Consider the following 12,500-nt stretch of genomic DNA (forward strand, 5'->3'; position numbering starts at 1 on the left):
TTCTTTGCAGGAAAAGTTGGTACTGAAATAAAATTATATTTATATTTTTAATAATATATTTCAAATACAAATTTTATTTCTTGGAAAAACAAATCATATTCAAGAATGATATAAAATAGTTAAGGCAATTTCAAATTCATGATTGCATTTAATTATCTAAAAAATATTTTATGAGGTTTTACAGTAGAAGAGCAAGTGAAAATATGATTTCGAATGTCGCATCCTCTAACCCTTATCCTAATTTTAACCTTCTAGAAGATTAATATTTTACCCCAAAATATTAATATGCATACGAAAAAGATTTTCAGGAGCTATTATCAGTAAGATAGTGAAAATATTTAAAGATTATAACTTAAATCGTAAAAATTAAATTTAAGGATTCGAAAAATTGTTTCTCGCGGTAATTTAAAGCAATATAATCCAATATAACATATTTTGTTTATTTAAAAGAAAATAGTATTTGACTAATTAATTAATAAAAAATTTGCAGATGTAAATTGATGAGAAAGTTTTAGCCTTTAATAATTTGGCTTCAATCTTACATTATTACACACAATTTTAGCTAATTATATTTAAGGTAAAATAAGGAATTAACTGACAGGAATGAATCTGAATTAATATTTATAACGCCTTATATTTGTCATTGTTTTAAATATGTATGATCAGCATTTGAAACTTTTTATAACTTAAGTATAAGTACAAGATATTAAGTTAAACGTATTATATATTAGTTGTTGAAAATATTTAGATATATTGGTAGAAGTTTGATATTACCAAGGCATTTGTTGTTCTCTGTTTTGAAAAGAGATGGACACTGACAGACACGTTTACCAGATTGAATTAAACAATCCTCGTTCTTTTTACACGCTGGAAGTGGAGTTGATTTATCACCCTTTTCACATTTGACATTTTCCGAGCAGTCTGGTGTTAAAGTTTCTTTATCAAGCTAAAAGAAAATATAAAATAAATTAGCATAGTAAATCAATACTATTTACTCTTTCTGAAAAGCAGTGGATATAAATTAATTCTTATCATATGTATCTGTTTGCATATATTTGAAGATGATGTGAACCGTATTCCAAAATGAAGGATCATTAATTTGGAATAAAATGGTGAAAATCTTTACTGTTCAAATGAACACAAATAATATTGATATAAAATATAACAGTTTAAAAGAACGTTCATAGATTTTGTCATATTTAGTACAATTTACATCGCAAAAGAGCCCAAGTATGCGAAAATGATACTTCTCATACACACACACACACACATACACATATATATATAAAGCTGAACGTCTATGTGTGTGTCTGGTCACGATTAGGCTCCTATATGCTTGACTATTATAGAAAACTGATCACACATAATGATAGATGTATTGAGACACAGGAATGGGTATGTTGGATCTGGCATAATGATGATTCATTAAAATTGTGGGGTCTGTGTACGCGCCTGGTCCACAAAGTATGGAAATAAAAAATTTAAAAATTAAAAAAAACAAAACGTTTACAAGTGTTTTGATATAGATGCACATAATACTACTTTGATAAATATGTTTTAACTTAAATAGGAATGGTATAGTATAATTGTGGAATCTTCGTTCGCGCCTGGCCTCCATAGAATGGAAATAGGCACAAACTTTGATAAAGACTTTTCATATTTATCTGCGTAAGTGTACTTTGATAATTATGTTTCAGTTTGAAGAAATATGGTATAATAAAATTATTGGGTGTTCGTTCGCGCCTGAAAAAAAATAGACAAAGAAATAAAATAAAATAAAAAATAAATAAAAGCATTACCCCCCCCCACCGCCAAAATACACACACAACGCCCACCATATCCTTATGTAGCTAGAATGAGTCTGCTAGGTTCCCACTTCCGATATGACCATAATAAAGGGTAGGTTGCTGTTTCCAGACTCTTCAGCTAAGGTTAAAAAATGTTTCCAACTTTTGAACCTAATTTGTACTAATTATCACTGTTTTCTTATTACAGCTTTGACTTAAAATCTCGTAACTAAATTTTACCTATCTTGTCTTGCTTTTTTGTTCTGTTCTGAAATCTTTGTCAAATATGCTGTTAACCAATACCGTCTTGATACATGTAAAACGGAAAAAAAAGTCATCTATGTAAACGAGAACCTCCCAAATTAAAATCTTGAATAATTATCTAAACCCAAATGTAAATTAATATTAAGCCGACTTCACAAATTGATAAAAGTTAATTATTGGATTTTAATTATAAGGTGAAGCTCGAATTATTCAAACTCGAGATATAATAATGCCAAAACATCCACCCATTAATATGGGAGGGGAGATTATCTTCGAAAGCGTCCTGAATTGATAATTGAGCCCCGGACTCTTATTAAGTAGATATTAATAAGTCCCTTGTACCCATCCCCCCCTTTTTTAATGGAGAGTAGATAATACAGTGGATGTGTTATTGGCAGCTCCAGTAACTCTCGCTTCTCATTTTTTGCCCCTCAATCATGCAAATGAGTGATTTTTCTGACAAAGGGTGAAGAAAAAGCTGCTTTTAAAGATCGGTAGTACTTGGTAAAATGTAGTCTGATATGTCGGAAATTTTTCTGTCTCTATGTCTATTCTTGTGGCCATATCACTAGTAAGGATGCTGGAGGTAAACGTTTTGTCTAGGCTGACATTATCCGCCTGATAGTCAGGGACCCGAACCTTGGATTAACCACTAAGGAGGCTGTCCTATGAGCAGGCGCAAAGTACTGGGACTGCTGTATTGCCATTTGGTGAATGGACTCTGGACCATGCAGTAGTCTCTGGTGGGGCCTCTCGATGCCATACTAGTGGGTAATTGGTACGGCTTTACCTTTTCATGTGCTACAAAAAAAAAAATCCTATCTTCTCTCTTACTTTCCCTCTCTGTACTGCTCTAACCAAGTATGCTGACCTGTTCCACAAATCCCAAAACCTCAACATGAAACATCTCCAGAAAAAAAAACTCGAATAAACCTAGAACCCCATTTTCCAACATAGACCCCTACTACCATATCTCCTTCTCCAACATCAGGGGTCTACGTTCCAACCTTCCAGAGGTTGAAACCCAATTACAGGTGACGACACCGGACATATTCTTTCTAAGCAAAACTGGAATAGGGCCGACCACTTCCCTAGATGAGTTCATAATTAAAGGATACTCCAACTTAACATCTAAATCTGACCCCTAAGATCGCCATGGGCATGGAATATATGCCTACATTAAAGATGGCTTCCCATGTGGCAGGGATATCTCTAGAGAAGATCCTAATTTACCTTATATGTGCTTCAGAGTTGCACTTGCTTACACCACTGCATTTATATTTACCCTCTATCGGCCCCACAACAGCGGAGTTACTATCTTTAAGAGCATATCTGAGAAAATAGACCACATCCTGTCTCCACACCTGAAGTGAAGAGTATCAGTAAGTAAAGAATTGCCTTTTAGAAAGGTTTTATTAACTGTAAAATACACGTACGCTCTTGAAAGGATAGAGCGGGAAAATGAAACAGAGGGCGCTTTTATTATGAATGTCAATCCCAAGGGGGATAACTCTTAACAACAAATTAAATCATAACATTTTCCCCGTCCTAAAGTATTCAAGTAAGGGGTAATTAATTATAGACAAATTTTTTTTTTTTTTTTTTTTTTTTTACAATCACATAAGAATCATTTTATTTACAAATAACATATGAACCCAAACTGCAGTTTTTTTCAGTATTTAGTCACAAAATCCTTATATTTACTAGGGAATTGTCGAACTCGGGACGACCTCCGCACAGATTGGCAGGAATGCTGATTTTCAGTATTATTTTTTAGTGAAATCTGATTTTCTTCAAGATCAGACGATTGATTTTTGTCTTCCTCATGACCAATGTTTTCATTAGTAGAAGGTTCAAATAAAGTCTCTGAAGTAGTAGGATTATTATTAGAGTTTTCTTCATTTGATGAGTTTGGAGCTAAGTCTCGAACGTTGACAGTGGTTTCAGTACCAGAAGGTAGTTGAACATAAGCGTAGTGGGGGTTGACATCTATTAGGGTGGCAGGCGTTACAGGAGGGTCATGTTTACTTGTTTTAGTGTGGTTTCTAATATATATTGGGCCTGGTTTAACCCAAGAAGGAATTGAAATTCCGGAAGCAGATTTACGACTATATTTAAATAGTCTATCATGGGGAGTCATATTAGTGGCAGTACAAAGTAATGATCTAATTGAATGAAGTGCGTCCGGTAGTATGTCTTCCCAATAAGGTAGTTTCATTTGATTAGAATGTAATGTTGTTTGAATAGCCTTCCATAAGGTACCGTTGAGTTTTTCAATCTGTCCATTACCTTCAGGATGATATCTACTTGTTTTAGAAGTAGCAATTCCTTTTTTGTGTAAAAAATCCTTTATTTCTCTTGCTAAGAAATCAGAAGCACGGTCAGTATGTATCATGTCAGGCAAACCAAAAATTGAAAAGAGTTTGTTTAGACAGTGGATAATGGTTTTGCTTGTCATATCTCTGCAAGGAAAAGCGAAAGGAAAACGGGAATACTCATCAATTAGAGTAAGTAGATATTTGTTGCCATGTATAGAAGTAGGTAGAGGGCCTTTAAAATCAAGATTTAATCGTTGAAAAGGTAATATGGCTTGAATGAGAGTCCCTCCATTGGTATTGGCGAATTTGGGTTTCAGTAATTGACAGGATGAGCAAGAGTCAGTAATATTCTTAATTTGATCCAAAGTAAAAGGGAGGTTCCTCGTTCTTATAAAATGGCTTAGTCTTGAAACACCAGGATGACATAATTGTTTATGTAAATCACGAAGATCTTGTAGATTGTAAGTAAGAGCAGAGATGCGAGAGAATGTGTCAGCAGCAATATTTTCAGGTCCAGGTCGATAAACTATAGTGAAATTGTATTGGGATAATTCTATACGCCAACGACATATTTTGTCATTCTTAATCTTTGATTTTCTTTTATTGTCGAATATGAAGCTGATGCTCTTCTGATCTGTGATGACTTTAAAGTGCCTGCCGAGTAGAAAATGTCGCCACTTACGGAGAGCTTCTACAATAGCGGCTGCCTCTTTTTCTACTGCATGGGGCTTAATTTCGTTAGTATTGAGAGTTCTTGAAAAAAATGCAATAGGACGACCTTCTTGATTTAGTGTTGCAGCAATGCAATAGTTACTAGCGTCCGTTTCTACTTCAAATTCTTTATTTGGATCTACCGTTATTAAAGTGGCGTCTTTTAGATCATTTTTCAATGTTTGAAAAGATTTTAATACAGATGGAGGTAGTGGAAATTCTTTGTTTTGATTTAGTAATAAAATTTTATCAGAAAATTTTTTAATGAATTTGCAGTAATAGGAAAACATTCCAACTATTCTTTTTTGAGATTTAAGATTCAGCGGAGGTGGCATTTCGAGTAATGGTTTTAGTCTTTGATAATCGGGAGCTATTTGATTATTTTCTATGGTGTAGCCGAGTAGAGTAATAGAACTAGAAGAAATTATGCTTTTATTTTCATTTAAAGTGATGTTATATTGTTTAGCAATTTTGTAGAATTTTTGAAGATTGTAATCGTGTTCTTCTTGATTTTTTCCACATATAGTTACGTTATCAACATACACAAAGGTATCGGTTAGATTTTCTTTTTCTATAATATAGTCTATGCTCCTCTGGAAAGCACTTACTCCATTGGTGACGCCAAAAGGAAGACGAGTAAATTGAAAAAGTTTGCCACTTACTTCAAACGCAGTGAATTTACGATCAGCATGATTTATAGGTATTTGGTTATAAGCAGATTTTAGGTCGAGAGTAGAGAAGATGTTATATTGAGCGATGTCGTCTACCATCTTATTGATATTAGGCATTGGGTAAGCGTCTAGTTCCGTGAATCTATTAATGGTATCGCTGTAGTCGACTACCATTCTTTTCTTATGATTCTCATTCGAAGTTACAAGAACTTGCGCTCGCCACGGAGATATCGAAGGTTCAATTATGCCTTCTTTCAACATTCTAGCAGTCTCTTCTTTTATGAATTTGTTGGCGGCAAAAGTGTAACGTCGGGATTTTGTCGCAATAGGAGTAGTATGAGGAGAAAGATTAGAAAAGAGAGGAGGGGGTGGAACGTTTATGGTAGGAAAAAAATTATTCGTGTTTATAGCTCCAATTATAAGTTTGTCTCTAGGACCGTCGAATTTAAGTGTTACTTTTTTATATTTTTTTAAAATGTCTTTTCCGATTATTAAATCAATGAAAAGGTTTTCAATGATTTCAATTGTTATTCCAGAATGGGTTTTATCTTTCAGTATTAAATCCACGACAGCTTCGCCAGTTATTTTAGCATGTTGATCGGAAGCAGCCAGAGCTATAGTTTTGTTTTTAGGTATTGTGAAGAGTTTAAGTTTTTTAGCAGTATTTTCATTAATGAATGTTTTTACACTGCCGGAGTCCACCATAGCGTTCACGAAGTGCCCGTTAATTTGGCATTGAGTGAATGTGACATCTTTGGAGTTAGTTCCTAGTCAGGATAGAGAAGGTGAGGGGTAGTCAGAGTCGTCATAAAGAACAGCAGTATGAGTGTTAGAAATAGAAGATTTACACACTTTAGCCCAATGACCATTTTTTTTGCATTTTTTACATTCGGCGTTTCATGCAGGACATAAATATCGAGGATGACATGATTTTCCACAGAAAAAACAAACCCCTTTTGGATGCATATTTTCTTTAGTCACAGCTATACGATTGTAGCCCGAAGGATTATTTGTAGCTGCTACAGTAAAGTTATTTGCGTAGCTTATCGAATGCTTTTCTGCTTGTTCAAGAGATCTGGCGGTGGCATATGTGTCTTGTAAAGTCAGGATGGGTTTTTCTAACAGTCGTTGTCGGATGGATGAAGAAGAAATTCCACCGATGAAAGCTTCCCGAATGTATTGATTTTTGTTTTCTTCAGCAGAAACCGCTTCGAAGTTACATGTTTTGGCAAGCATTTCCAATTGTAGTATGAAGGCATCTATATTTTGTGTTGTTTGTTGCTTCGTCGTCATCAATCGATATCTATTATAAACAATATTTTCAGGTTTTAAATAAGCGGCGTCCAATGTTCTTAATGCACTATCGTAGTCGGTTTTATCGCTTATTAAATCGAAAACAGAGGCTGAAATACAATTGATCAAGGCAAAGAAATTATCTGAAGTGTTTTCGATTAATCCGTTATTATGTGAGCGGATATAATTCTGGAGGGTTAATTTCCAATGCCTATAGGATTTTTCGGAATTAGGGCATGTAGGTTCCACCTCGAATCTGTCGGGACGTAAGATTCGATCCATTATTTTTTTTTTTTTTTTTTACAGTTAATAAAATTGAAGTGAAGAGTATCAGTAAGTAAAGAATTGCCTTTTAGAAAGGTTTTATTAACTGTAAAATACACGTACGCTCTTGAAAGGATCGAGCGGGAAAATGAAACAGAGGGCGCTTTTATTATGAATGTCAATCCCAAGGGGGATAACTCTTAACAACAAATTAAATCATAACAACACCCCTCGGCTAACATCCACATCTGTGGTAACTTCAACGTCCATAACGTGGAATGGCTGACCCACTCAAATAAGACGGACGATGAGGGGAGGTTCTGTCATGATTTTGCCATTGCTTATGACCTCACTCAGATTGTTTGCGAGCCCACCCGTGTGCCCGATACTACAGGTCAATATGCAAGCCTCCTAGACCTTTTTCTCTCAACTTCCCCTGAGCTATGTTCATGTTCCATTCTTTCTCCTCTAGGATCCTCCAACCACTCTGTCATATCAGTTAAGATAAAAATGAAATGTAATAAGTCCCCAGACGTACCCCTCTACCGTACTGTATACCGATACTCCATGGCTGACTGGGATAGCTTCCGTACATTTATATCTGATCTACCTCTGCATTCCATGTTTAAAAATGATGTGTCCTCTATAGTATCAGACCTGACCGAATGGTTAATTGTAGGCATAGACCGATTTATACCATCTAAAAAATCCCAACAAAAACCTAACAGCCAGCCATGATTCTCCCCAGAATGTACTGCTGCCATCATGCACAGAAATCACTTTTTCCATAGCTACCAACATAGTAGATGTACTGAGACTAAAGCTGCTTTCAGGAACGCCAGTAACCACTGTAAAAGAGTAATAAAAAATGCAAGAGACCTATATGCCCAGTCTGTTAAATCCAAAGTAGCTGATCAGCGGCTTGGTTCCCACCAGTTTTGGCAAATAACAAATAGGATCCTGAACAGAAGTGTGTATTCTATCCCAACCATTATCAACGGACCAGAGGTTATCTCCTCAGCTTCAGACAAGGCCAAACTATTTGCCAAGAACTTTGCAGCTAATTCTACCCTATGCGACGAAGGCCATCAACTCCCCATATTTCCTCCTATAACACAGAACACGCTAGGTAACATGCAAATATCTGTGCATGAGGTCACCAAGCTAATCAAGAACCTTGATTCCAGTAAAGCTACGTGCCCTGACGGCATCCCAATTATAATGCTAAAAAAGCTTCAACCAGAACTTGCTCCCATACTTACGAAACTGTTTAAATGTTGCCTTAAAGAGAAGTGCTTTCCAACACCCTGGAAAACCTCCTCAGTATGCCCTGTATTTAAGAACTCAGGTGATAAGTCATCTCCCTCTCAGTACAGACCAATAAGTCTCCTGTGTGTCATGAGTAAGTTGCTGGAATCCATATTAAATAGAGAAATAGTCAACCACCTCAGCAGAAATAACCTTCTTAGTGACACACAATATGGTTTCCGTTCTGCAAGATCTACTGCAGATGTGCTAACCGTTATATCTCATAGGATTAGTGAATCTCTTGACATAGCAATTGCTCTTGACATATCAAAGGCCTTTGACAAGGTATGGCATAAGGGCCTACTTCACAAGATCTCCAGCTACGGTATAACTGAAAATATTCTCTCTATCATTTCTCTCTGATAGGCTCATAAGAGTAGTGGTTGATGGACAAAAATCAGAGGTCTGCAGTATTAATGCTGGAGTCCCTCAAGGGTCCATCCTGGGCTCAACTCTCTTCCTGATCTACATCAATGATCTACCTAAACACATACTTAAATCATTCGTTGACATCTATGCTGATGACACGACCATCTACAGCAACACATCAAAGGCTGTAAATGACAAAGTACTCTCTGATTCTCTCTCCTCTGATCTCGAAGAGTGGTTCAGTGGGGGAAGACGTGACTGGTTACCTTTAATGCATCTAAAACATTACTGCTATCTTTACATCATCAACGCTCTGATCCCCATCTGGCATCAACTGAAATGGATGGCTCTCGTCTAGGAGAAGCCCCATGTTTTGACAAGCTTCTGAGCTTGATCTTCACTCCTGATCTGAAATGGAGCATGTATATCAAGTCTGTTGCCAAGGTCGATGGAAAGATGGTGGGATCCTTCTACCGCTCCAGAAGATATCTCACTACTGATGCAATTCCCTATCTATATAAAAGCCCAGTACGTCCAAGGATGGAATACTGTTGCCATATCTGGGCAGGAGCTGCTAAAAACAGCCTATCCTGCTTTGACAGAGCACAAAATAGACTTCATGGCTTAGTGGGGGATGCCCTTTTCTCTTCCCTGCAACCTCTCTCCCACAGAAGAGACGTTGCAAGCCTGTCTTTGTTTTATTGTTATTTCCTTGGCAGGTGCTCGTCTGAACTCCAATCTCTGGTCTCCCCTCGCCAATCTTTTACAAAAAACACCCGTCTAGCTGAATCCACTGTCAAAAACTTTCCCCACTCTTTATCTATGCCTAAATAAAAACGTACATTCCATGAACAAAGCTTCTTTCTTAGAACTGCACGCCTCTGGAACTCTGTACCATCTGCCTGCTTCCCTCCTGACTACAACTTGGATGTCTTCAAGTCCAACGTAAACAAATTCCTGATGAACCGCCCACTTAAGTAGACGCTCCAAATATCCACACTAACGTACTGTACTTACAATAACCCTTATCCCTGAGTGGCTTCCGGGCCTTGATAAGTGGTGACCACCTTGTAAAAACTCCATAGAATGGAAATATGTCACAAAGTTTAACAAGGTTTTTTAATATAGATCCACAGAATATTGTGATAAGTGTTTCAGTGTGAACAGGTATGGTATAATAAGTCATGGACTTATCTATTTTATTTTTATTTTCATCATATTTTGCTTTGGTTTTGATACCCCCAAATTCGAAGCTATCTCTTTAAAACCATCCCTTTTCATAACCTATCATACTTTCATAAATCAGAGTCCATTTTCTGTAGGCTGTTTTTGAACCCAGTCAACAACTGGTACTTTTGCTAGTATATAGTTTTTGAGGAGGCTTGGTATTCCGGACAAGATGTTGAATGTGATTTTCTCCTTTCACTGGGGAATGGTGGCGACAGTACGATCTGGCTGAGAACAAAGTGAACCATTTGAAGTGTCAAATGGAACTAAGCAAGGATGTGTCCTTGCTCCGATCCTATTTGCTCTTTTCTTTTCGGTGATGCTTGAGACAGCTTTCAGGAACACCCCAGGAGGCATAGGTATTGAGTATCGATCAAGTGGAGGATTATTTAACCAGCAACGGTTCAAGGCCAAAACCAAGACTTATGTGCAGACTGTTCTTGACCTCCTTTATGCTGATGACTGTGCTCTTGTCACCCATAGTCTTGATGACATGCAGAACATCCTCAACAACTTTTCTGGTGCATGTAAGGCCTTCGGTCTTACAATCAGCATAAAAAAAGACTGAACTTATTCACCAGTCAAAACCAAACTACGTCCTCTTCACAACCAGTGGTATATGTTGATGGTAAAGCTTTGAAAACAGTATCTTCTTTTACATACCTCGGCTCTATTGTGTCTGATGATGCTAAATTTGAAAAGGACATCCAATGTAGAATTAATAAAGCTAGTGAGGCATTTGGTAGGTTGCGACACAGACTCTGGAACAGCCACGATGTGTCTCTAAAAGTAAAGGTGGCAGTCTACAAATCTGTTGTTCTGCCTACTCTTCTGTATGGTGCCGAAACGTGGACCTTGTACCGCAAGCATATAAATCAGCTTGACTCCTTCCATATGAGATGTCTGCGTTTTATCTGCAATGTTGGATGGCAGGATTGTGTTCCGAATAGTGAATTACTGGAGAGATGTGAAATCACTGGTATTGAATCATTTTTGATCAGGATACAAATGCGGTGGTCGGGTCATCTTGATGGATGACTCAAGAGTTCCTAAGAAACTTTTTTATGGGCAGCTGACAAATTCTGTCCGTCCAATAGTGCGTCCCCTGCTTCGTTACAAAGATAAACGAAAAGACAACCTGAAACGTTGTGGAATTTCTCTGAGTTCCTGGGAGAGTGCAGCAGAGGATCGCAGAAAATGGAGGAAGACGTGTTTCCTGGGGACCAAAGAATTTGAACATAACCGCCTTTGTCATAGGGACACCCTTCGTGCAAATATGAAGGCAAAACACAAGAAACATCCACCTAAAAATGAATATGCATGCCTTTGTGGTTTCAGAGCACACAGCAAAGCAGGGTTATCTGTTCATTTGAGAAGGCATCTGTGACCTACGAGCATATGAAAGTTCACCATCTGCGGAGGAGTGTGCCAGACGTCTACAGGATTCCAATTACGCATGTGGTGTCACAGATCTTGGTAGCTGCTGAAGATTGCATACTGAACCCTCATTCATCGTCTTCGATGAGAGAATCCACCATACATATATACATGACTGTTTTCATTATTTGGAAGGCTATCGATAGTTCATCAACTTTTCAGATTATAAACAAAGTTGAAAATTTATTGTTTAATCTTAATGAATGTATTAACCCAATAACTTTTGAACCAGATAAAAAAAATTTTTTAATTTAAATAACAGATACTTTACCCTAGATCTAGCAAATCCAGATGAATTTACATTAAGATTTATAAAGGAGCTTGAACCGTAAAAAATGATTTTTAAGAAAGTAACAAAATAATTGTTGGGTAAATATTTTAATGGACTTTATTATATCATTTACTTATGCTCTATATTTTGTGTGCGTTTCAGATTCAGTACTCAACAGATCAAAATTAATTAAAATGTTAAAAAATGATAAGATAATATCGAAAAGAAAATGTTTTACTAGTTTTTCTATGTGTAGATTCTGTCACTTTTACATATGTATTATTAAAATTTAGCAATTTATCGATATCTTGAATTAATATAAAGAATTACATCAACCTTGTCTACCTTGGCGTAACTCGAGAGTCACCTTTTCATGCAAAGCACATGATAAAAAGACAAAAATGGAAATCAGAATCAGGAGTAACATCCTACGCAAACTGATCAACTCAATGTGTGAAGCCACAACATTAAGGTGTACTGCCTTGTCATTTGCTATTCTTCTACGGACTATGTTTATTTTGTTTATGAGAGATGAACCCATATCAAAAAATTTTACTCAGCATTAAACAACAACTGCTGC

The 12,500-nt window shown here is 36.6% G+C and overlaps 2 protein-coding genes across 3 annotated transcripts in view; one reads left to right on the forward strand and one right to left on the reverse strand.

Annotated features, from left to right (window-relative positions):
* Positions 1-12,500, forward strand: part of LOC145239898 (alpha-tectorin-like) — a 425,326-nt gene that overhangs the window by 56,745 nt on the left and 356,081 nt on the right. The gene's annotated exons all lie outside the window — the stretch shown is intronic.
* LOC145239896 (uncharacterized) overlaps positions 1-12,500 on the reverse strand; it is a 72,017-nt gene that overhangs the window by 20,407 nt on the left and 39,110 nt on the right. Inside the window, exons 10-11 of the mRNA XM_080103515.1 lie at positions 775-946; positions 1-22 (exon numbers count right to left, since the gene is read on the reverse strand). The exon at positions 1-22 is cut by the window's left edge and continues 11 nt beyond it. Coding sequence (XP_079959641.1) covers positions 1-22; positions 775-946 — 194 coding nt within the window. The remainder of the gene's footprint in view (positions 23-774; positions 947-12,500) is intronic.

This window comes from Euprymna scolopes, chromosome 19 (assembly GCF_053919585.1).
Source record: "Euprymna scolopes isolate OS-2025 chromosome 19, ASM5391958v1, whole genome shotgun sequence".
NCBI lineage: Eukaryota > Metazoa > Mollusca > Cephalopoda > Sepiida > Sepiolidae > Euprymna > Euprymna scolopes.